The sequence below is a fragment of the Dermacentor albipictus genome, unplaced genomic scaffold, assembly GCF_038994185.2.
Source record: "Dermacentor albipictus isolate Rhodes 1998 colony unplaced genomic scaffold, USDA_Dalb.pri_finalv2 scaffold_16, whole genome shotgun sequence".
Classification (NCBI taxonomy): Eukaryota; Metazoa; Arthropoda; class Arachnida; order Ixodida; family Ixodidae; genus Dermacentor; species Dermacentor albipictus.
In genome coordinates, this window is record NW_027225570.1 from 4,809,740 (window position 1) to 4,836,500 (window position 26,761).

Genomic DNA, 26,761 nt, shown 5'->3' on the forward strand with positions numbered 1-26,761 from the left:
CTTCTTAGTTTTTCTGTAAAGGTTATGCTTATGTCTTAAACTTCGCACAATGGTAGTAGTTAACGAGCGGTTATGTGGAAAAATATAGATTTTTCGGCATGTAACAGTTAAGCAGACGATGGAGCACAAGTAGAAATTACAAGGAATAAACTCAGTGTAAGAAGAGTGGGCGAGGTAAAGACTGGGGTGAGGTGATACACGTGGCCAGTCAGCTTCTGCACGAATCTATTTTTTCTCAAAAATTGATTTAATTCACATTTTATTGAGTTGAAATGCAGTTATTGACACTTGTATTCACCATTTTTTCAAATAAGCACTTAGTTTGAACTGTGTGAACACTAAGCTGCAGGCTTTCTTTCTGTGCCTTGTTTTGTACACCTGCATTTCATTTATCATGTAATAATAACTTGCCCAGCAGTGTATAGCCTGGCTGTTACCGACCGTCAACCATGATGGCGGACCTGTTTATTTAATGGACACCACTGGGTCAGCAGTGTGTAGGATTCATTTGTTTTCAGTAAATTAGCCCTGCTCTAACTGCATTAGCTGGTCACTGAGTGGAAAATTCACTTTCACATGCTTTCCCATCAAACTTCAAAAACAAAATGTCAAAAGTAGTGTGACATAAGCAAAATTAATGCCATGGTTGCTTAGTAGCTATGGTGTAGGGCTGCTAAGCACGAGGTCACGGGACTGAATCCCAGCCACAGCGGCAGCATTTCAATGTGGGCAAAATGCGAAAACACCTATGTACTTAGATTTCGGTGCACGTTAAACAACCCCAGGTGGTCCAAACTTCCAGTCCCACACTACGGCATGCCTCATAATCAGATCATGGTACTGGCACGGAAAACCCCATAATTTATTTTATTTTTTAGCAGAATGAATCTGACACATTTATTGATGACCTGCAATACCTGCACAAAATGTAGGCTAAAAACTTATTAAGAACTTAGCACATTAGTATATGGTTAATTCTCTTGTGCTATAGAAGTGTGCTCCCCATCTGTAACGTATTGAAGAAAACAAACGAAAAGCAATGATCAAATCTACACTTGTATGCGCTTGCAAGTACAAATTATTTAAAATATTGGCCTGCACTGCCTGAGAGTTTGTATGCAGAGCACCAAAAATACAACAGGAAGTACACATGTTACGAATGCGCAAGTAGTCAGCTTTACAACTATCTAATAGTGTACCTTAAGAAAGTGCACCGCCGAAAGTTAAACATTTCACTTCTGCAGTGAACAAAATGATACATTGTGGTTTTCTAGGGAAAAATTTATCTTGGCATAAAAAAGTCATCAACTGCTTTATTTTTCAGCATTATCCTACAGGATATGCATTTCTGCGCATCCTGAAGGGGGTCAAGGATTGATGACATATTGGCGACATAGTGACACAGATCTGATCTCTGCATTTACAGATTGAAGGGCTTTCCCACAAAACAAGCGCACCTTTTCAACAAGCATCAATACCAAGTCTAGGGTAACTCTGAAATTTCCTATGCAAAATTAAACAACTTGTTGGGAGATTACTTCAGTTTTTTTTTTCATTCAAGACACCAATGATTAAGCTACACTCTGATGTATCACAGTACATGTTGTGGCAAATGGCTTTTGGGAATAAAACAATGAAAAATAAAAGCACTAACAATTAATTGTGTGTGGTAAGGAAAGCTTTTACAATAATTCCAGCATGTAAATTAGTATGTTTTGTTCAGAATGGTGGCTACCATTCTTTGGCAGCATTTCTACAGACTATTTTGAACACAAACAGCCCTTGATTGCATACCATGAATGCACATTAAAGGGACACTAAAGGCAAATGATAAGTCGATGTGGACTATTGAAATACCATTCGAGAAACCTCGTAGTGCTTGATTCGTGCCAAGAAAATACTTAGTTTACGAGAAAATTGCATCTGAAGGGTCCGAATGCCTTTTTTGAAATTCAAATCTCCCGCCAGCCAACCGGGGGTGTGGTGACGTTGCACACGCCGTCACCACTCTTTGCTGCTGTCGGTGAGTAAGACGGCGCCCGACAGACGGCGGTACCGTGCCAAGACAGAGCGGTGGATTCGCCGCTGCAGCTGCTTTTTGGTGAAGTGGCGTAGACCGTTCGGGCGTCCCGCGACATCACATGGAAGTTGAATTCTCCGCTACGTGCAGTTTCTCCGAGTTTCGTGAGCCAGCAAAACCAGCGCAGCGCTACGCGATAACGAAACTAGTGATACACCCAAGCGTGGGCGGCACGGAGTCGAGCGAAAAATGAAACCTTTCGACCACCCGCGTCGTTGTCAAGGACAATTTCAATAAGTTCTATTTTCTAAAAATGAAATAGAACCAGACAAGTAGCACTTTGTTTCGTCTGATAATACAATACAAGGATGTTTTTTTTTGCTACAAATGGTTGAGTACTTGTGACAGAATTTAACTGAGGAGTGCTTTCGTCTTCGGGTAAGTACATGAATGTCCCGGGGGAGTCTCTATTCTCTATCGCCTGCATTTACCTCGATTTCACGATTATTAGGGCTCTGTTTGCAATAATATTGACGCCTTAGAGATTCTCGAGCACTAATCTATCACTTTAGCTCGACTTAATATTTGCCTTTAATTAGTGTCCCTTTATGAGTAAAACAAGACTATTTCTTTCGTAGCACAGCAAATCCCACTTCAAATGGAAAACCACCAAGCAATTCAAGTTGTAGTAGTATTCCTCAGCATCACGCTGCACCAATTCTTATTTAAGTACAATACAACAAGGGCACGATAATTTTGCTCATACGACAAAAGGAAGAGGAAAGTGACAGCTCTCACATAACATCTTTGCTGGCAGAGCAGTGTCAAAACTCTATGCAATACGGCTAGAGCTTCTGCTTAAAGAATCATGATCAACACAGAAGTGTCAATAAAGGGAATCAAAAAAGCACTATTTACTACTAAACAGAGGTAGATGCGACACTAATGAACCTTTAGCAACAGCTTTCTGCAAATTAACCTTCAGACATTTTGCATGCAGTCATGTCTCATTATCTTAGTTTCCAAATGTACATGTGGTAAGACAGCAGAGGATAGCTGCATCTTATACTCTGGTCCCATGGTGCACCTTCGGTTACGATCGAGTCAAGTGCTATCAGGATCGAAAGTGCACCATGCGACACCATTATTATAATCGATACTGTGATGAAGAAAAACGAATCAGATGCAATGTGCGAGATATTTGAAGCTTACTTTACACGATCTAACTCGCAATTTATGAATCCCATCCATCACGCTTTCCGGAAATAGTGACATCGTGTATATAAGACAGAACTGGCTCTTTCTGCTACAGGCCTCGAACGTAGCCTGAAAAGAATATGTTTGTGTGTGAATGTTTGAGTCCTGTTCATGGTCCCCAAAAAAGCTACTGGGCTTATGCAAAACAAGACCAGGAAGGCTTAGTGCCACGTGGGTGCCAGACTAAACACATGGAGTCATATGTCAGATGCACAGAAGGCATGGTGTACAAGATTCCTTGTTTCTGTGACAAATACAGTCAAACCTCAATATAACGAGCCTTGATTTAATGAAATTCGTGATGTAACCCCGGCCCCCAACTACATGTATATTCATTTCTCGATCTTAGCTACATTGAAAACCTTTTTTCTCAATCTAATGAAGTAATTTTGTGATTTAGTAATTAATTAGGTAATTTTGTAATTTTTCATTAAGTAATTTTGTGTCCTGTCATTTTCTTCTTATGTTGTCCATGTGTCTAAGTGCTGTAACCCCAGTATTACAAGATGAACTTCCACCAACTAGCCCAACTTGCCACTTTACTAATTTTGTGACACGGTTTCGGTTTACCGAAGTATTCAGCCATATGATGCATGTACTTGGAGCCTACATGGCGGGTAAATCTAGCAAAAAGCTGTCAAAATGTCGGCCGAGGCAAATGTTATTCGAAAGCGCCCTTCCACATGAAAAGTTTGAGCAGAAAAAACGTCATCGGAGCACGGTACGCAGAAAACACCACTGTGCCATTTGTCACGTGGTAAACAACTTGCGGAGGCTGCAGGGTATGCTGCAGCTCAGAGCGCTTAAGTGACATCCTGGACTAGGGACATCGATGCATGTCTAAGAACGAAATGCTTTTAGCTCTCGTTGTCGGCGACCTTCAAGAGACCTTGAGCCAAATGCCAGAGCAGTTATCCAAGCACTGAAGACGAGAACGGAGCGAGAACGAAATGAGAACATCCGGGCAACCAGTCAAAACTTAGGAAAATGCGGTCTCTAGCCCCCAACCCTTTGTACAGGACCACATCACATAAGCTAGTTACTGCCCAAACAAGTAACAAAACAAATACTGCTTCCGATTTCTTTCTGTTTGTTCACAATATCACTGACGCTGTAACTTCTAGTACACTGAAGTTTAACCTGTCATTTCCAATAGCAACATTCAAAAGGCAGACAGAGGGCACCATTCACTTGACTGCGGTCTTATGGTGCTGAGACAGGGTTGCCTGTACTCTATTAAGTGCCAGCGGTCTGCGAGTTCCACGACACAGGTTTTATGCTGCTTCAACAGATATCGCAACGCTGTGTGACCAAACTGGCAGCGTCTAGTGAGCTGCAGATGGTTGTTTGGGAGAAAACTTGCAATGCGGTTCAGTTCAAAAATGGGCTCATTAAGCTTTCAGGCCTGTGTCGCGTCGTGGCCGCATGCGCCTCTGCATCATTCTTCATTTCAATGAGGTTGTTGTCACAAATGCTTACGCTGAGTAAGGCAGCGCAACGAAAGGACAGGTAGGAAGTGTTTTCTGGAAACCAATCACTTAGCGAGTTACACGCCAGAGCAGGAGACTGCTCAACTGTGCCGACAATGCCAGGATTATGTGGCCGTTCACGCAGGTGACAACAGGGCCACGAACCGCGGTCACCTGCCTAAGGCCGCACATTTGCAGCCCACCACTTCGACGCGACAAGAAGAAAATATAGCAACAGACATTGACCGCGCTGCACCGTTGGAACAAGAAAAGCGGTTGAAGGCGGCGACACCACGGGCAGCAAAAGAAGCTACATGAATGCAATTGTTTCATGTCACTATCTGACAGGAAACGATTGCGTCCATATGGATCAGTGTACAGTATGGCATGGTGCGGTGTGGTGTGCTGTTGCGAACACGCACTACACCAATTTTTAAATTGTGGCTAGTATTTAGAACCACCTCCAACCAATCAGCTTCATGCTTACATCTACTCTCGATTACGGGAGAGCCAGTTTTCTAGCCGATGAAGAAGATAGAACGATGCGTTTATCGTGTCTCTTATCGTACTGTACATAGCGCATTTGTACAAGGTCAAACATGCCAATTCTTGACTGAACATGTTTTATGGTGAATAAAGGTTCTGCTTTCTCTGTAAAGCCACCATGGTGTTCGTTACTAAAATCTGTAGTGTGTCTCTTGTCCTAGTGTACCATTTGGCCTTACTGGCTTCTGAAAGCTTCGCTTACACAGGTTCCTACAGTGCATGGGGTCTACATAATTTTCGTCTTGTAGAATAAAGCTATTTCTCTCTCTTTCGAAGCACTCAAAGAAATATATGAGCTGATGATTCCCACAACACAAGGGGGAGAGGGGGGTGGCAGGATACGCGTGCCTATCTGCCCCCTCCCCCCTAACGTGTCTCTCCTCCTATGCCCCTGCAGTGGTTGCGTCTGGCTTTCCATAGGCAGGCCATGCATCATATTTTTGAAGTAAACTGCAGCAAATGCAAAGGCCGAGCTAAGATAGTTGGTGTCTTAATGAGCATTGTGTTTCTGCGTGTCTAGTGTTGGTGGTGGCGTAATCTCAAGTTACATGGTGCGGAAATGTTCAATAGCTTTGTGGCAGCGAGTGTTCATGGTCATTGAGTGAGATGTGTTCTATTTTACTTGAGTGCGTTAACACCAATGAAACTATGAACCTTACATCGCATAATTGTCTCTTTGCTATCGCCATCAATGTTCCGTCTCTCTGGCGAAATTGCGACACCTTTTTTTTATCAATACGAATATCAGTATATCATTAGAGTTGTATTTTGTAAGCGCCATCTGAAGACGGCTGTGGGCACTAAGCATGGTCAGCCATGGAACCTAAGATTTACAACGCTACGCTACGCAACTCGCAAATCTCTGACGCCATAAGCTACACCGATGCGTTGCTCTCGGTGCGATCTGTACCGCATGCGCCGATGCTCGTAACAGCGCTATTATAACCTGACCTTCTTGCGATTTGTTTATGAGTTCTAACTGACAAGATACTATACACCAGTAGTGTCCTGGGAATTGGTGAAATTTTATTTACGGCTGAAACTTTAAAAGCTCGTATTAAAATTTTCAATTGAACGAAGTTTTTCGCTGTAAGTACATCTTCTTTATATCGAGGTTTGACTACTATGCTGGGCAGATTGGACGCTGCGGGAATGACCACGTGCATGAGCATGACAATGTTGTGAGGTGGGACATAGAAGTGTGCTTGGGCGCTTTGCAGTGTGTGTGGCTGCCGACGGAATTTGGAGGCTACGTAATTGTAGACAGGAAGGGTGCAAGAACCACAAGAGAAATAACTGGGGCAGCCAAGATGGCGCAATGTGGCAATAGTATGTGCGTAGGTGTGCCATAAATTGCCCTCACCGATAAGAAGTTCAATTAATTGAACATAACATGTGCCTTTGATATGACGTAGAAGTGACAGTGGTTCCATGCTGTGCGATCCGGTGACAGCAGTGCTTCAGTACTTTTCATTTTGGTGTTTTCATTGTACAGTCCTACATAAGTGTTCTTTCTGCAGATAAAATCAATTGGAAGTTGGTGCTCTCCATGTTGTCTCTGGTATCTGTCTACGTTTAGATTCTAACTGTAAGCACATTTAAATTATGCAGCATTTTTTTAACTGCATTATCAGAGACAAGATCAAGCAAGCGTCTCGTTTTATGAAAGTCACTTACCCTCTCGTAACTTGCCTGTACTGTGCTTTCGTCAGCTGTCATCATCGCGATGAGCTGTGAGAATAAATTCAACACTACTCAGTGGCATACGAGGTGAAGAGAATGTTCGGAAAGTAAGATACTTGCAAGATACAATCCCAGGTTTGCAACTGCAACATGGCAATAAAATATTACAATTAAGAAACCTGCACCTACAACAGATACAATTCATGCATTCACACTGCGCTGAAATATATCATTCATTTATGAATCGGATTATTGCAAAATTATCTGAAACAATGTAACCATCCCATGTAAAGTGCACATTCACCTACATATCAGAGTTAACAGATATAGTTGAAAAAACTGGCGTTGTATCTGTGTTACTGGAGATAAGTTTTAAATTCTGTGCTTAAATGTTTCCTTTAAGAGCTGTCAATTGCCATAAATTTTTATTTAATACATGAGCAATAAAACGTCACGTTAACTTATCAAAATTTTAAAGAAACGCTAGCAGCTATGCAGAATGCATCAATGCAGCTGTTTTACACGGCCATTTGCTTTAGATAAATATGCAGTTTTAGTGCTTTTGGTGTTGAGTGCTCTTGTGTCACAAAACTTCATCGATCACCTGGTTTACACTGACAAATGAACATTTCCCAATTAGCACTAACTTCAAAAATATGTAATTCGTGAAGTGCATTATGATTCAGTTACGATTTAACTTTCTGCATGACCTGTGTCTGATAAGTTGATGACTTCTCTTCATTGAAGAACAACAGGTGCTGTGTCCTTCACCTAAACAAACACACACACTTTGAAATTATCGAAGTCAAGACACAGGTCCAAACAGTGCCAGTAATCTTCCATGTAATTCAAGCTTGTCACACACACATTTTTAGCTCTTTGGTGGTGACAGTCGTTCACTCGATTGTCACTGTTATCTACATTCCCATTTTTATATGTCATTGCAGATTTTGTAGCAAAAGAGTGTCATCTAATCAGAGAAAGCACACAATGTAAAGCTGTTGTATATTCTTGCATGTAGTCGTGCAGGAACGATTATTCTGCAATGCACTGCATAGATGTGGAAATATGTGAGTAGGTGTCCTCATTAGAGTCAGCATACTAATGACTAGAGTCTGTGTTGCGTTGTTTTGTCACTCAGTGGTCCTGTTTTCTTTAAATGATCTTTAATCAACTAGTCCAACCTCGCACTCTATAACTATATTTAGTATGTTGTGCTTGAGGACTATCGCAAGTCATAACTAGGCAAACAGAACATTTATGAAAAGCAAATCATCTTCAGGAGCATACAACGACATCAGCATCAGCTACATCATCTGCCATCCTGCCTTTGCTCGGTGCCAATTATGATGCTGTAATCAGCTCTAAGCGTTACATGACCAGCCACACACCAGATCTTTCTATTATCTCAACAATTGTCTCAGCACTCATTTGATCTCTAATTATACTGCAATCTTCTGTCTGTGCTCGTTGTGGAGTCATTATGTTCCCAAGTTTTTTTGTTAATCTGCAAGCCATTGGTTAGGCTCTTTTCAAGGGTGTCGGTAGGCTGCTTGCCTTGACTGTGTTTTGGTAAATGCAGATACTGAGGGCTAATTTTGAAGACACCAGAGCTATTTGAAAACTTTTACAAAGTGCCTCACACAAGTAACGCTGTTATAAAAGAGCATTAAATGTGATCCACCTAAATCGCGTATGTTCAAGAGATTTCTGTACAACTGATCTGGCTATAATCATAACCAAAATGTGCGCCCTCGTGAAATTCATACCAGAACTTGTCTCTACCCATTTGAAAAATAGCAGAGCTGCAATAGCTGCTATAGTCACCACAGCTTCTTGCATACAATTTTTTTGAAGCTAAAACTTGAAAGCCCAACTTTCCATGCCATGCACTGGAATTCATTCAGCGGGCCATCATGCATTACTAGGAGGTTCATTAACTACCATGCGAGCTTATGGTACAGTGTTAAAGAGTAGGAGCACACAGATTCCGTGCAAAATGAAATAGTGTATGCTTTTGACAGCACCCTAGACTTCAATAAACCGCAGACAAGACAGGCACAAAACAGGCATCAGTACGAAGATTTGCAAATAAAAAAGCAATATCCCATTACAAGAGAAGTGAGTTTTGAGGTGTGTAGTGATATTACTATTTCTGCTGTTCAGGTGCTCCACTAAACCTGTCTACACAAGTTATCCTGTAATACACAAGGTACTGACAATTTCTTTTCAGCTTGCTGAAACCCTCGTATTTGTGATTATCCCAAATGACAGTCTGGTGCACTGCAAAAATTAAAGTACAAAAACAGTGGGAAGGAGATTTGTTCACATCTTGAAGGACAATAAAAGCAAATGAATACCAGTGCAAAGTCAAAGCTTTACATCATGTCAAATGAAATCACGAAGATGCGCACATCGTCGAAAGAAACAATGCGAATTGGTGCAATATTTATTCACAACATTCAATACCCTTTTGTTTTGGTTCCTGTACCTCCTTTGGGCTTGAAAGTTATGTGTGCGCATCCTTTGAAGCAACAATCACAGCAGAAACTTGTGCTCACGAGTGGCAGCAGGCACTTTAACAATGCTGCTGAACGTTAGCGAAAATACTGAGGCACACATGCACAGTTGTGCGCACAAAACAACATGCGTGCACATTAACTTCTTTACACTTATTCTCAGGACAGCATGGATTACCAATGTGCCCAGGCCCTGGTGGGCTATGGCCATCAGTGTTGGTAACATATTTTACTGGATAAAGCCACCAGGTAGCGGTCTAAAACACTCCAGTCTTAGTGAAAAGTTGCTAAGTGATGATTATAATTACTTTGTTGGAAGTATGTCTTATATTTCTTTATTTGTTTCTAGACATCTTTTTCATTAATTTTACCGCAGATTAAAATTAACTCCTGCAGTGGCAAGTCAAAGAACAGTATGTAAAAAGAAGAATAACAACCCCAATTTTCTAAAACGGTATAACGTCTCAACAGTGTGCTTTGCCTAGAAAACCATCTTAAGTGCTCTCAGATGGCTCACTAATAAGCTCTTTGGTATGTATTTATAAGCAGCAACACGTGGAAGCCCTCGGAATAAAATGAAGCCAAAGCATTGAACTTAGCCAAGGGCCCTTGAAGAACTTTATCAGGACAATGTGCTGGCTATCTTGCACTAAAACGGTCATTCAAAATGGCACTAGGACTTCAAAAAGACAAAAGGTGTCAGTAAAGTGACTAAAAACAGTAAATTTAATGACCTTCTCGCTAAGTTACCAACACTGATGCCCATCAAAACATTTATGGCAGTGAAAACTGACGGCACTGCGGCATAAAACATAGCAACACATGTGGTAACAGGACCAGCAACCACTGCATTATGGAGCAGAGGTAAACAGGCACCCATAACAACAATGCTGACACAACTTGCCAGCAAGAACAATGTCACTCATAGTCAATCTTGCAAGAGCAGCAGGAGTGACTTAGGCACTTATGTATACATCACGTGCATACAGAGATAAATATGACAGCCACTTGTAGGAAATTTGTGCCCACTTATATGATTCGAAATAAGGATTAATATGCTGACATAGTGTCCTCGATGGACGTAATATAGCGCGCCATATGAGCTATCTGCATCTAAAACACACACACACACATAGAGAGAGAAAAAAATAGAAAACTGCAGGACTCTTTTTTTTACACCGCCAATGCAAAAGTGCATGGTTGTGCTTGTTGGTACGGCAGTGCTAGAAGTACGAACGGAACAGAAATGAAGCTGAACACCATAGCACTCTCTGTAGAACATTGCGAATGCCAAATTATTAGTGTTCTTGCCCACGGAACTAGAAAGGGAGCCGTGATTCAAAGAGAGCCGCTCTGAAGGAGTCTAACATTGCTTAAACGTGCCACAATGAAAGCACTGCGTCTTTTAAAATAGCTTTCTCCATGCTATTTACCTGGGTTCCACTTGTGTCGCTGAGAAGAACGAGGACACAGGTTTGATTCCTAGCTGTGACATTCAGACGCGAGTGGAATTCAAGAACGCCTGCGTGCTGTGCTAGGGCGCATGTTGGAGAACTCCAGGAGGTCAAAATTAATATGGAGCCTCCCACTCCGTCATCCCTCATAACGAACTGTGCAGTTTCGGAAGAGTTCACCCCACAATGTTCATTTTTAATTTACGTGAGAGTCAGCTGCGACAAAGATGAACTCAGAAACTGCACAGCAGTCTATTGCAGGTTCTTGAAACTGAAGGCACATCTTATATTCCGCACAATTGAAGCCATAAAATACATTCTGCACCTCTTGATGGCTTGTCAACATGGCAAGACTATAAATGCAAGTCATGTTTCAGGCTGCCTTAATATAGTAAATCCATCTATTCGAAACACCATCACAGAATACCACCTGCGGCACAGAACCAGTCCCATTCTATAGAGCTTTAGAAACTGACTGCACATACAGAAACCTAAATGTCTTGTATAAATGCAACATTGTCTGAAAAGTTAATGCAACAACATCCTTGCTGCCAGTCATCAGCAAAATTGGTCACTGACTGATCCCATAGTATTGCACTATACATAATATCGCCACATGGCACCGTATGATGCACACACCATACAATCCTCTACATGTAAAGAAACAAGTGGCTTAAAAAGGCAGGTGCCAGCTGGGCTAGTAGTACACACATCATGCGCACACACACGTAATACGCAACGTTCGCTGCACCCATGTAGCACCCTTCAAAGGTGAATGGGCAGGCTGTCCCTCTCGATGCCCAGCTGATGAAAGAGCCACGGAGATCCCAGGGACATGGTAAGCCCCATGGAGAGATATGTGATGTACTTGTAGGGAAGCTCTATGGTGCCCTTCTGCCGGCTTGTCTCCAGTTTTGGATCACAGCCATGGAGACCACATAGCAGTGGGTATATCTACAGCACAATCAACAGGAAGAGTAAATTTTCGAATGAATATAATTATGTGCATATTACCAACATAAGAAAATACATCTCGTTAAGTTTGTTACCGCACTCCAAAGACAATGCTAGATTTTTTTGCTCTACATATACTTGCGGACAACTTTCTGCGGCAGTGAAGGAAAAGCTGCGGAGGCGGAGCTTCTGCACATGTGTTACTGCGCGAAGTAGTCCGCCAGTGTTTGACAGTGCTTTGGTTGCTCAGAATGGACGCTGAATCGATGCAGCTTCCACGTGCGAGGGTTTCGCATTTGCCCAGACGCAGAAGGGAACAACCATAAACTAAGTAAACGTTTACATTCAGTGCTCTGTTTTACCTTGTTTAACTGTTGCTAATAAGGTATTTAGGTTTTCACTTTCCCAGCTTAAACTAACATGGTTGAAAACAACAGACTCTTTTCAACGGTGCTCTAACTTGTGTGCGCTTTGCCTCTGTAGCTTTCCCTTCATTGCCACAGAAAGTTGTCCGCGAGTATAGGTGCTTTTAAATCTAGAAGGCTGTCCCACCATGTGACTAAGTTCTCCTTGAACTCTAATCCCCAGATTATAAGATACATATATGCATAACAAATACATATGTGTTCAAAATGCAGCGAGAGGGGGAGAAAGAAAAGAGAAAGCAGAGATGCCAAAGGGACACTAGAAGAAAATATTACGTTGACATCGACCAACAAATTATTTGTCTTGAATTCACCATCGCTTTCTGTAAGCCAATATATAACTTTGTTGCATAAAAAATTTCTGTCAAAGGTTCCGTTGCGGCCCCTCAATTTGAACCACCCACGCCAAAATGAATCAGTTGACGTAATCACCATGTGACCTCCCTCAAGGCTGCTCTAGCCAGTGCCGACATCACGTGAGGGGTACCATAGTCCGTAACAAACGACACCACTCTAATTTACCATTTACGCCACTAGCACATTTACAAAACCTTTGTTCTCGACGATGGTCTACTTAGAAAATGGAAAACTGAGAATGACACTTTACCGGAAGCCTACGGATACCCAGCAATATTTAGACTACAACAGTCATCACCCGCGACACTGTGAGCAAGGATTCTTTGATGGACAAGCGAAACGAATAAAAAGAATCTGCAGCGAAGACCACGATTATATCCACCACCTAAATTACCTTAAAACAACTCTATCAGAAAGGAACTATCCCCAAGTTGCTCTAGATAGAGATTATGATGTCTCGTCAAGATTGGAGAGACAGTAAGAATTGGCAAAGAAACAGCCTACACCAGAATGTGACAGACCGGCGGCCTTTATAACAAAATATTCTAATACACTCCCAAACATAAACAACATTCTACGAAAATACCACCCAATATTATCAAGTAACAAGCGTCTGAGAAAAGTGTTCCCCGATGTACCAAGGATTACCTATTGCTGCAACAGGAGCTTTAAAGACATGTTAGTGCACGCAAAGGTCAGCCAACAGCATTCCCCCATAATAAAAGCATGTTGTTGCCGCAGGTGCAAAGCCTGCAGGCACCTTCAAAGTGACATTAAAATTAAAAGCATCGCAAATAGTTATACACACGAAGTCAAATCTAGCTTCACTTGCACAAGTTCGGATGTGATTTATATGCTTGAATGTTCCTTCTCTATGAAACAATATATCAGTGAAATGGGACAATCAATGAATGCCAGATAAAACGGACATCGCGCGGACACAGTTAAAAAGCTTCCCAAAGCTGTCGTCGAGCTTTTCAACGAACCAGGTCATAACTTTTATGAACCCATACTCTACATCTTACAGTCAAATTTCTGTTCTGAACGAGAAAGAAAATACAGAGAATCGTACCTTATCCATAAGTTCAAGACATTGCAACCAATAAGCATAAACGTTTCACAGGGAGCTTTAGAAACTATTCGCTATGCTAAATTTCAAGCTATTGGCGGCGAGGAGTAACGGAGTCGCCATCTATCGGAATCGCCTCGCTGGCGTAGTATGAGGGATAATGCGGCGTGTTCCTCATAGGTTTTGCTGTCAGCGCTCACTGAAAACACCACGCACGAGCTCTCCCGGACATTTCTGTAAGTACTTTCGAAACGAGAGAACTTTTTTACGGTATAATAAATTTCCGGACTCCTCCACTACGGCGTGCCTCATAATCAGAAAGTGGTTTTGGCACGTAAAACCCCAAATATTATTATAATTCTTGGGCAAACTGAAAGCACAAAATCGTTTACAGACGCTATCTCTTTACCGAATACGTACAGTGAACGCCACTGCGCGCGGTCGCCCCTATGAAGTCTCCTGAACCGGCTTCTTGCGTGAAAGGTAGGTAACGCTGAGTGCAAACTATGAGAAATATGTTCTTATAGTGTTTGTATAACGAAATGGAGAGTAATACAATGAAGCCTTAATGCAGCGATCGCACAGATTCGCAGCGACCGACTGCGCGTCTGTATGCTTGTCCGCGCACTGTTTCGCTTTCGCCGCGTGCGCATTTTCGCGCCGTGGCATGAGCTTTAGGCGGCAGAATATGAGCATCTGAGAGTATATAAGGTGCCTGGTGGTGGTCTCGTGCTGACGATGCCCTCTCGGTAAGCGCATATTTCCCCCCTCATCTTTTAAGAGGTTCAATACTTACAAGCATTTGTCTCGCAAACCATATTTATTTCAAGGGTATTTTCCATGTCTCAATAATTTCTCTCGACGTATTCGAGTGCTGACTGCCGTGTTATAGTTTGTTAACGAAGCTTTCCCCTCAAGTCTAAATATTTTAAGGCAGTTTGTCGTGTGCGTATCATGGCTACGCACGCTTATATCGCCTTCCGTTTCTCTACCACGGTTGCGCTTTAAAACCACAGCGCTGCAACTTTACTTCAGAGACTTTCCTTTCCTTCCTTCTTCTCCACCCTTAAACTGGCTCTCTTAACTACTACACGCAGAGACAAAGCAACCGCGCGCGCATTAGAGCCCATAGATGAGATGAATATTTACAATTATTATTAGGGTTATAATTATATTCGAATGCTGATTGCTGTGCTATCGTTTGTTAACGAAGCTTTCCCTCAAGTCTAAAAATTTTAAGGCAGTTTGCCTTGTGCGTATCATAGCCACGCACGCTAATATCGCCTTCCGTTTCTCTACCACGGGTGTGCTTTAAAACCACGGCGCTGCAATTTTGCTTTCCTTCATTCTTCTCCGCCCTTAAACTGGCTCTCTTCACTACTACACGCAGAGACAAAGCAACAACGCGCGCATTAGATCCCATAGATGAGATGAATATTTACAATTATTATTAGGATTTTAATTATATTCGAGTGCTGATTGCTGTGCTATCGTGTGCGTAACATAGCCACGCACGCTTATATCGCCTTCCGTTTCTCTACCACGTGTGCGCTTTAAAACCACGGCGCTGCAATTTTGCTTTCCTTTCCTTCATTCTTCTCCGACCTTAAACTGGCTCTCTTCACTAATACACGCAGAGACAAAGCAACAACGCGCGCATGCGATCCCATAGCTGAGATGAATACATATATATATATATATATATAGAAATTATCAGTCATAGCTCTCGTAGTATAGCCTTCTGGGCCGTTTCCTTCCTTCTTTTTTTTGTTATTTCGAAAGTAGTCCTATTAGGGTTATTATAATTACACGAAGGTATTTCGCCCTCGTCAGCAGCAGTCGTTGAGATAGCTATTCTGGCGGCTAGCTTCCCACGCTATGCGTGCCGCCCTCGCACCTGTTTAAGATTTTCCTAGACGCTAGAGCTATACTACTATGTCCGCGCAACCTTGAGCGATCGGAAAGCGCGTTTACCCCTCTTGGCCGGCGGAGAAGGGAGGCTTCGTTCCGGCCGCGAAGCTGCCCACATCTCAGTAAGGTGCCTGGTGGTGGTCTCGTGCTGACGATGCCCTTTCGGTGAGCGCATATTTCCCCCCTCATCTTTCCCCCCCCCCATTTTTCTAAGAAATTATGCCTTCCAACTCGACAAAAACCGACTGTCGCGGACAACATCAGTCCCTTTCCACGTAAGTATGAGGCTCGGAGCAGGAGCTATGGCGCTTGAAAGTAACCTGGCGCCTGACGAACCAACCGACTGAGCCATCTTTCCGGGCAACATCCAAGGGTCATGAGTTCAAATCACCTGTCATGTTCCTTTTTTCCCCTTTTTTCTTTCTTTTTAATGTGTTTTCCTTTATTTTATGACTGCGCAGGAACCCTCCTAAAAAAATTATATACATCCTCAATTAGGTATGGCGATACATGTGCAAGTCATAAATACCAGGTTCTCTAGCCGAGTGCCATCCGTGCGGTATAACCGAGCTCAGATTGGTCAACCTTGACTGATCAAATAGGGCACCACTGTATACGTTAAATGAGGCGTACAACTCCTGCGGGACCCGCCGTGGTTGCTGAGTGGCTATGGTGTTCGACTGCTGAGCACGAGGGCGCGGGATCGGATCCCGGCCACGGCGGCCGCATTTCGATGGGGGCGAAATGCGAAAACACCCGTATACTTAGAATTAGGTGCACGTTAAAGAACTCCAGGTGGTCGAAATTTCCGGAGTCCCCCACTACGGCGTGCCTCATAATCAGAAAGTGGTTTTGTCACGTAAAACCCCATGATTTAATTTTTTAATTTAACTACTGCGGGGACGGTACAGTATCCGTCTCCCGTGCAAGAGGACCGTGGTTCAAATCCCGGTGCCACGCAATTCTCCACTGGAAAATACAAAAAAAAAACGTGTGTTGAGAAAATTGCACAAACAGGCATGGAGTGCGGCCTGATCCCGGCGACCAGAACCGGTAACGCACTCTCTCACCAGAGCAGGATTGGCCACCCTGGTGCAGTACTTGGCCACAACCTCCCATATGAATACAACAATCAAAACCCGGCCCTCAGGCCCCGGCAGCCGCGAAGCAACATACCACGGCGGCGGTCAGATCTGTGACGCTGCAGAGGGTGCTAAGAATACCTGGCTCCGGACAGGCCGCCATTGGAATCTGAACCTGGCAACGTTTAACGTTAGAACGTTATCTAGTGAGGCGAGTCTAGCAGTGTTATTGGAGGAATTAGAGGGTAGTAAATGGGATATAATAGTGCTCAGTGAGGTTAGGAGGACAAAAGAAGCATGTAAAGTGCTAAACAGCGGGCACGTACTGTGCTACCGGGGCTTAGCGGAGAGACGAGAACTAGGAGTCGGATTCCTCATTAATAAGGAAATAGCTGGTAACATACAGGAATTCTATAGCATTAACGAGAGGGTGGCAGGTCTTGTTATGAAACTTAATAAGAGGTACAAATTAAAGGTGGTACAAGTCTATGCCCCTACATGCAGTCATGATGACCAGGAAGTCGAAAGCTTTTATGAAGACGTGGAATCGGCGATGGGTAAAGTCAAAACAAAATACACTATACTGATCGGCGACTTCAATGCCAGGGTAGGCAAGAAGCAGGCTGGAGACAAGTCAGTGGGGGAATATGGCATAGGCTCTAGGAATAGCAGAGGGGAGTTATTAGTAGAGTTTGCAGAACAGAATAATATGCGGATAATTAATACCTTTTTCCGCAAGCGGGTTAGCCGAAAGTGGACGTGGAGGAGCCCGAATGGTGAGACTAGAAATTAAATCGAGTTCATACTCTGCGCGAACCCTGGCATCATACAAGATGTAGACGTGCTCGGCAAGGTACGCTGCAGTGACCATAGGATGGTAAGAACTCGTTTTAGCCTAGACTTGAGGAGGGAACGGAAGAAACTGGTACACAAGAAGCCAATCAATGAGTTAGCGTTTAGAGGGAAACTAGAGGAATACCGGATCAAGCTACAGAACAGGTATTCGGCTTTAACTCAGGAAGAGGACCTTAGTGTTGAAGCAATGAACGACAATCTCATGGGCATCATTAAGGAGTGCGCAATAGAAGTCGGTGGTGACGCCGTTAGACAGGAAACAAGTAAGCTGCCGGAGGAGACAAAAGATCTGATCAAGAAACGCCAATGTATGAAAGCCTCTAACCCTACAGCTAGAATAGAACTGGCAGAACTTTCGAAGTTAATCAACAAGCGCAAGACAGCGGACATCAGGAACTATAATATGGATAGAATTGAACAGGCTCTCAGGAACGGAGGAAGCCTAAAAACAGTGAAGCAGAAACTAGGAATAGGCAAGAATCAGATGTGTGCGTTGAGAGACAAAGCCGGCAATATCGTTACTAATACGGATGAGATAGTTCAAGTGGCTGAGGAGTTCTACAGAGATTTATATAGTACCAGTGGCACCCACGACGATCGTGGAAGAGAGAATAGCCTAGAGGAATTCGAAATCCCGCAGGTAACGGCAGAAGAAGTAAAGAAAGCCTTAGGAGCTATGCAAAGGGGGAAGGCAGCTGGGGAGGATCAGGTAACAGCAGATTTGTTGAAGGATGGTGGTCAGATTGTTCTAGAGAAACTGGCCACCCTGTACACGCAATGCCTCATAACCTCTAACATAATCCTAATTCATAAGAAAGGGGACGCCAAAGACTTGAAAAATTATAGACCGATCAGCTTACTGTGCGTTGCCTACAAAGTATTTACTAAGGTAATCGCAAATAGAATCAGGAACACCTTAGACTTCTGTCAACCAAAGGACCAGGCAGGATTCCGTAAAGTTTACTCAACAATAGACCATATTCACACTATCAATCAGATGATAGAAAAATGTGCAGAATATAACCAACCCTTATATATAGCTTTCATTGATTACGAGAAAGCGTTTGAATCAGTCGAAACCTCAGCAGTCATGGAGGCATTACGGAATCAGGGTGTAGATGAGCCATATGTAAAAATATTGGAAGATATCTATAGCGGCTCGACAGCCATCGTAGTCCTCCACAAAGAAAGCAACAAAATCCCTATAAAGAAACGCGTCAGACAGGGAGATACGATCTCTCCAATGCTATTCAGCGCATGTTTACAGGAGGTATTCAGAGACCTGGAGTGGGAAGAATGGGGGATAAAAGTTGATGGAGAATACCTTAGCAACTTGCGATTCGCTGATGATATTGCCTTGCTTAGTAACTCAGGAGACCAATTGCAATGCATGCTCACTGACCTGGAGAGGCAAAGCAGAAGGGTTGGTCTGAAAATTAATCTGCAGAAAACTAAAGTAATGTTTAACAGTCTGGGAAGAGAACAGCAGTTTACGATAGGTAGCGAGGCACTAGAAGTGGTAAGGGAATACATCTACTTAGGGCAGGTAGTGACCACGGATCCGGATCATGAGACTGAAATAACCAGAAGAATAAGAATGGGCTGGGGTGCGTTTGGCAGACATTCTCAAATCATGAACAGCAGGTTGCCACTATCCCTCAAAAGGAAAGTGTATAACAGCTGTGTGTTACCAGTACTCACATATGGGGCAGAAACCTGGAGGCTTACGAAAAGGGTTCTGCTGAAATTGAGGACGACGCAACGAGCTATGGAAAGAAGAATGATCGGTGTAACGTTAAGGGATAAGAATAAGAAAAGAGCAGACTGGGTGAGGCAACAAACGCGGGTAAATGACATCTTAGTTGAAATCAAGAAAAAGAAATGGGCATGGGCCGGACATGTAATGAGGAGGGAAGATAACCGTTGGTCATTAAGGGTTACGGACTGGATTCCAATAATAATAATAATAATATTTGGGGTTTTACGTGCCAAAACCACTTTCTGATTATGAGGCACGCCGTAGTGGAGGACTCCGGAAATTTTGACCACCTGGGGTTCTTTAACGTGCACCTAAATCTAAGCACACGGGTGTTTTCGCATTTCGCCCCCATCGAAATGCGGCCGCCGTGGCCGGGATTCGATCCCGCGACCTCGTGCTCAGCAGCCCAACACCATAGCCACTGAGCAACCACGGCGGGTCTGGATTCCAAGGGAAGGGAAGCGTAGCAGGGGGCGGCAGAAAGTTAGGTGGGCGGATGACATTAGGACGTTTGCAGGGACAACATGGCCACAATTAGTACATGACCGGGGTAGTTGGAGAAGTATGGGAGAGGCCTTTGCCCTGCTTTGGGCGGAACTAGGATAATGATGATGATGATGAAGCAACCCGTGGGCGCTATCAGAGCTGTTCAAAATGAATGAATGAACTTTATTCCCCTTTTAAGAAAGGGGAGGAGCCGGGGGGGAGAGCGGGAGGTCTAAGTAGTCCAGTCCCAGCAGGCATCCATCACCACATTATGTGGCTAGAAGTCCGTCTACCAGTCGTGGTAGGCCTCCGCTACCTCCTCAGCCCGACTCAGGACTCGGCCCTGTAGGGTGGGATCGGAGCTGCGCAGGGCAGTCTCCCACAGCTCCTCGCTACTAATTAATGGTTTGAGCTTGCGGGGGGGGAGTTTTGATGGGGCATTGCCACATGATATGGGAGAGATCTGCTATGGGGACAGGGCAAAAGCGACACTTGGGTGTCGGGTATGTGGAGGGAAAGAATAAGTGCAAAGTGCGCGGGGTAAGAAAAGTGCGAGTTTGTAGTTGTCGCCACAGTATTTCTCTTTGGCGCGTTCTAGACACAGAGAGTGGTGGATACAATAGGCTTTGGTTTCTGTGATGTGTGAAAATTTGATGGAATGTGACGAGTGTGTCTTTATTGGTGTGTTGTTGGGAGTCATTGGGTTTTAGAGTTAGGCCCATATTTGCGGCCACTCGGTCCGTGAATCCTCGAGCAGCGGCATGAGCCATTTCGTTGCCATGGAGTCCTTGATGTGCTGGAGCCCATACGAGAGCGATGTCTTTTTCTGGTGGGTGAGCTACAAGCAGAGAGTGCGCGAGGTTGTTAATGTAGCCGCTACTGAAGTTCCGGATAGCAGTCTCAGAGTCACTAATAATGACGTCGCAATCGGGTAGCCCCGATGCAAGTGCAATGGCGGCCTCTTCCGCATCACCCGCCGAGGTGGTCTTGACTGATGCTGAACAAACAGTGTTGCCCTGGTTGTCTACGACCGCTACAGCATAACGATGTTTAGGGGTGTAGGCTGCAGCGCCCACATAGTACACTCCTTCAGCCTGTCCATAGCTGCGTTGTAGCGCCTTGGCTCGATGTTTGCGGTGTTTGACGTGAAATTCGGGGTGCATGTTTCTGGGTAGGGGCTGGATGTGGTATTGGCCATGTATGTTCGGAGGAAGTTGATGTCGCCTGCTCTCGTTGAATGGTGGAGCACGATGAAGTTGTCTCACGCCCAGCTTCAGTTGTGGTGAGTCTATGGTATTGTGATGATAGATGGGCTTCGGTTAATTCTTGAAGGGTATTTAGTGTGGCGGTGGCCATCACCCTTTGTGTGGATGCTCTAATTGGAACACCAAGAGCGACTTTGTGTATCTTGCGAATCAAGCAATCCACAGTATCCTCTTCCTGCCTAGAGAGTGAGAGATACGGTAGTGCGAAGGTGATTTTGCTTAAGACAAAAGCCTTGATTAGCTGAATTAGTTCCTTCTCTCGAATCCCTCCGTGTTTGTTGGAGATCCTCCCTATCAGGCAGAGCGTATTATCTACCGTTGTTTGTAGTGTTTGCAAGGTATGCTGATTTGCTCGGTTGCATTGGAGGTGTAATCCTAGGACCCTTATCCTGTCTACTTGGGGTATAGGGTGCCCTTCAATCGTGAGTTGGATATTCGGGGGTGAAGTCCTGAAGCGTCTTGTGGGGCGTAGAAGGAGAAGCTGTGATTTGGTGGGGGAGCACCTGAGATTCAACTCGTGACCCACTTGCTCGACCTGATCAATTGCGGTTTGGAGGGTGTCTTGGATGTGCCCGTCAGAGCCTCCGGTCATCCACAGCGTAATATCCGCGTACAGTGTGAATCGGAGGTCAGGAATCTTCTTGAGAGTGAAAGCTAAAGGTCGCATAGCCAAATTGAAGAGGAGGGGGGAAAGTACTGCCCCTTGGGGCGTGCCAGTGCTTCCTAAACTTATTTGGCCAGATTGTTCACTGCCTAATTGTAGCGTCGCAGTGCGTTTCGTGAGGAAGCTGCGTATATAGCTGTAGATTCGCTCCCCGCAGTTTATACTGCTAAGTTCGCGTAGTATGGCGCCTTTGAGGTCGAGGCCGAGCAACGCTTGTGTGTCACGTGCGTCGCTCGGTTCGATAATGTCTTCTTTGAGCCTTAACATGACATCCTGACAAGAAAGAGATTTGCGGAAGCCAGTCATTTCCGAAGGGAACAAGTGATTATGTTCGATGTATTTGGAGAGGCGTAGGTGGATTACGTACTCCAAGATCTTCCCTATGCATGAAGTCAGAGAAATTGGACGGAAGTTATCAATGCGAATTGGCTTAATCCGCTTTGGAATGAAGATCACTTTGGCTGCTTTCCATTGTTGGGGTATCCTCCCTCTTCGAGACAGTGGTTGTAATACTCGGTGAGTTTGCTTATGGATTGCTCATCGAGGCTCCGAAGCGTTCTATTAGTCACAGAGTCTGGGCCTGGTGCCGTGGTGGTTCGCACTTGGTTGAGGGCATGTCGAACCTCCGCTTCTGTGATGGGGCTGCAAAGCTCCTCATTGGGTTCACCAGCATAGTCAGGCATGGGTATTTGCGTAGGAGGGGGCATATGTTTGGAAGCCAGGTTGCTGAACATGGTCGGCAGGTCGGCTGCACGTTCATGCAGCAGTTTATTCATCTGGTGGTTGTTGTGCGTCCTAGACGTGGTGGGGTCGAGCAGGTGCCGGAGCAGTTGCCAGGTCTTTTTAGTGCTGAGAGTACCATGCGCTCCTTCGCAAACCTGAGTCCATTGCTGCGCCGCCAATTTGATAGCATATTGTTGGATCTGATAGTCTAATTTGGCGATTCGGATTCGGAGTTTACGATTGTAACGTGCTGTTAGCCATTTCCGAAGTAAAGCTTGCTTCGCTTCCCACATGTGTAGTAAGCTTGGAGTCAATTGTGGCCAAGGGTGTGTCTAGCGGGAGAGTGGTGGTATGGGCCTCTACGTCTGCTTGCAAGGCGTTCGCCCATTGCTCAATGTCGGTAATGGTTTCTTCGTTAGTGTTGCAGCGAGATTTTCTTAATTCCGTCCAATTCGTAAGCCTTAGTGGTTTTGTGGCTAACGGTCTGTGCTTAAAATCTACACGGAGTTCGAGGATGTAATGGTCGCTTCCCAAGTTGTTTTGGAGGTTTCGCCACGTCGCCTGAGTGATGCGGTGAGTTAGGGTGAGGTCGGGGGATGTATCCCTACTGACGCTATTTCCTAGCCGGGTAGGAAGAGTGAAGTCATTGTAGATGGTGAAACCTTGATTTTGTATGTGCTGCCATAGAGCTCTTCCCTTAGGAGTGGATGCGGAGTGGCCCCACATTTGATGGGGGGCATTGAAGTCGCCCGTTACGACTAGCGGCTGTTTATTGGCGTTAGCTTTGGCCTGGGCAAACATGTTCTCAAAGCGGTGGTGTCGAGCATTGGGAGGGCTATAAACATTCAACACGCATAGGGTGGGTTGGGTGCGCGTTGAGGTAGAATTTTGATGAAATCGTGGGGGATTGCAGTACTGCTGAATGTGTCCCATTTAACAGAAAGATGTCGCCTTGCAAGTATGGCAGTGTTGGGCTTGTCTATGTGAGGGTCTTGAAACGTATTTTATCCAGGTAGCGTGACTTTCCCGTGTGTTTCCTGCAAGGCTATAATGTCAGGGAGCTCTTTAAGACTCGGTAGAAATAGTGTTAGAGATGCGCGCTTGTTGCGGAACCCTCTGCAGTTCCACTGCCAGATGACTAGACTACGGGCTGGCTTCATCATTATTGTCATTTTGAAGGATGGGAATTTGTGACGTCGCGGAGCGTCTTCCCCAGCTGTCGATTAGCTCTTGAAACCGGCAAAACTGTGCAGATGCCTCACAAATAAACGAATCAATCTTGGTCCGTAGTCGATTTTCAAGGGCAACAAGTTTGTTTTCCAGAATGTCCATGCGGTCAGTGAGGACAAATATGGCGTTTTCAACGGTGTTCTCGGTGTCTGTTATTTCGGCATTCTTCCTTTTTGCGGGTGGGGGCTGCCTGTGTGATGAAGGCAGCATTGGAGTTGCGGCTTCCGTCGTAGCAGTGGATGCAAGTGTGTCCATGCGTTCTGTCGGAGGACGTGTGAGTGTGGGCGCAAGCGTTTGTGGGAGTGGTTTGGAAGTAGCAAGAGGAGTGTCAGTGATATCGATGGGGGGGTGGAGCATTGCTTTGAGCTGCTTGATTTCGTTTTTAAGCATTTCGTTCTAATTTAGCAAGTATTTGATGAGAGAGCTATCAGCATATTGTGAGGAGCTGCTATTGTGGGAGACTACTCCTGCCCAGCTCACCTTTTTATGGTTGATGGGCGGTGTCTCCTCGTTGCGTGGGGTCAGCGGAGGCCAAGCTTGCTTCGATGATGGGAGCTGCGCCGATGCTGCAGTGTTCTTGCGGCTGCTGCTCTGCGGCGTCTCTTGTCCAGTGCGTTGATTGGGGGCCTGTACAGCGTTCCTGGCCGGAAGTGGCAGTTTAGATTCTGGAAGTGCCGGGGGCGGTGTCCGTGGTTTGTAGCGAAGTTTGCACTCTGAGGAACCAGTCTCGTGTGTTCCGGTGCAGATGATGCAAGTGGCAGTACAGCTGTGGTCCTGAGGAAGATCTGGCATGCCGCATTTTGGGCAGAGACATATGGTCACATTGGGGCAGACGTCTTGGCGATGGCCAAGCTGCCGGCACTTAGTACACGCCTCCACTTTTTGTCGATATGGTTGGCAGCGGAGGTCTGTGCGGAGGTAGTCAATGTAGAAGGGGACCTTTGAGCCTTCGAAAGTGACCAGGATGGAGTCTGTAGAGCCCATTCTTCGAGCAGCTAGGATGTTGATTGCTGGATTGGACTCTCGAAGGTTAGCCAACACGTTCCCCTCTACCAGGGAGGCCGGCAGCTTGATGATACCCCTACACGAATTTTTAGGGTCTGCCACGTGCGTGGAGACTTCGTAGCTCTTGCCCATGATGGTGAGGGTGGCGATCTTCAAAAAACGATCAGCCCTGTCCATGCAGGGAGTGCTTATGATGATTGTGTTGTTAATCTCGTTGGCCCAGAGTCGATCTAGCGATGCTGCAGCTGTGGAGAGACCAGTGGACTTTATGACGACGTCGTGGAGAGAGACTGGATGTATGTTGGCCCAGTTGACTCCACCGTGTACACGAAGAATTATTTTGTACTCTGCGGCTGGAAGTGGAGGAGGACGAGGCAGAATGTGGCTTACTTGCGGTGGAGTTTTGAGGGTGCTGGGCGAGGCTGGCGAAGGCTTCTTGGTGTCGGAGTAAATAAATTTCTCGCGCCAATCGAGGATCTCTTCCGGAGTCATGTCGACGCTGTCGACGACGCCATCCTGACTCATGGCTGCTGCAGCTGCTACCGCCGACGCACGCTGCCGGCGTTGCACGGCAGGGGCGCGGGGGTTCGGATGTTTCGAATAAACGGCGATGAACTGAAGATGACAGGTCTGATTTCCGCTGAAGAGGTGTCGTTCGACAGCGGGTCACTTACAGCACCAGTGATCCAAAAATCACAAGAGTCGAGGCAAGAATTTGGACACAGCACACGAAAAAAGACGGAGCCGATGCATCATGCAACCACAGCGTTCGAAAGCTGCGTCCTCTCCCAGCTGTTCAAAAACAATTTCATTGTAGACACTTCGACGCCTACGGGGACTGTGATGTGCCTTCGCGATGATTCAGTCTTTCCTTTTCTTCTAAATTCTTGGACGTTTCAATATTATTTCTTGAGTTGCGTTGTACAGTATGTTTATCGGTGTTCTCAGCGTGCGATTTCCCGCTGCTTCTTTTTTGTAATCGAGTGCATTAATTCCTAACACAAACATGACCATATGCCGTGCTTTCTTTTAATGTGCTTCTTACCGCTCCCTCTCCACTCCAGTGAACTTGCCAGTATCTATAGCATCGACAACTTCATAGACCAAACAGTCATGACATTAGTCGGGCAGGGGACTCGGGCGAGCGTCTCAGTGCGCGTTTTCTGAACATCGCACACCCGGCGTCGTAGCAGAAATCTTCCTCACGTCTGTGCTTGCTGCATACCTGAGTTGTAGCCAATGACTGTTTGCCGGTTTTATGTTTCGCCAGCCAAGCTTCACGCAGCTTCTTGTCCTGCGGCTACGTGTGAATAAGGCTGCCACCGGGCTCCGTTGCGTACGTCCGGCACTGCGGTACCGAGCAGTAGTCTACCATGTTGCGCGCCTTCAAAGGCACCCACTACCTATTGTAGTGATTTCAAGCGTTGTAAAGGAGACACTCGAAGCGGGAAAATCTCGCCACTAAATGAGGACTGCAGCGTACGAGGGAATTTAAACTGTCGTTTTCAGCTCGCTTCGGCGCTCCCGAAGCAGCCGACGCGGCGGCTATGTCCACGTGATCCCTAATAGCACGTCACGCCGACGGTGGCTCCAGCTTTACCAGTGGTGGAGCTCGAGGCCAATAGCAGAGTCCTTCCATGTTTTTTCTGGTCACGAAACTGCCGCCTCAGTTTCATATAGCGCCAGCGCCCGCCGCTAGAGGCGCAACCGTGCATGAGAGGGCATGCGAACGCCGCTACCGCTGTGGTTGTGTGTGGGGCAGCCTCGGTATTCTAGCTTTATCAACTTCCTCAACGATCGCTTTACTCTCACGTAACTATTTTTAACATTGAATATAATTAAATTACTGCCTGAACGTGTCTTCTGCGATGATATGAGCGCACGGGACGAAAAAAAAAAAAAGCCGCTCACAACATGGAGCTTGCGGCGGTCTCAGACCGAAAAAAATAAAGATCTGGAATTTTAAGAGCCAGAACCGCGATACGATTATGAGGCACGCCGTAGTGGGGGACTCGGGATTAGTTTTGA

The 26,761-nt window shown here is 45.3% G+C and overlaps 1 protein-coding gene across 3 annotated transcripts in view; it reads right to left on the bottom strand.

Annotated features, from left to right (window-relative positions):
- Positions 1-26,761, bottom strand: part of LOC135920494 (sphingosine-1-phosphate phosphatase 2-like) — a 187,635-nt gene that overhangs the window by 765 nt on the left and 160,109 nt on the right. For 2 of the 3 annotated variants that reach the window (XM_070528959.1, XM_065454761.2), the window contains exon 5: positions 6,970-7,023. In XM_070528959.1, the coding sequence (XP_070385060.1) occupies positions 6,970-7,023 (54 nt within the window). Of the gene's footprint in view, positions 1-6,969; positions 7,024-9,390; positions 11,903-26,761 lie in introns of those variants that run through there. The other variant, XM_065454762.2, reaches the window with a different exon arrangement.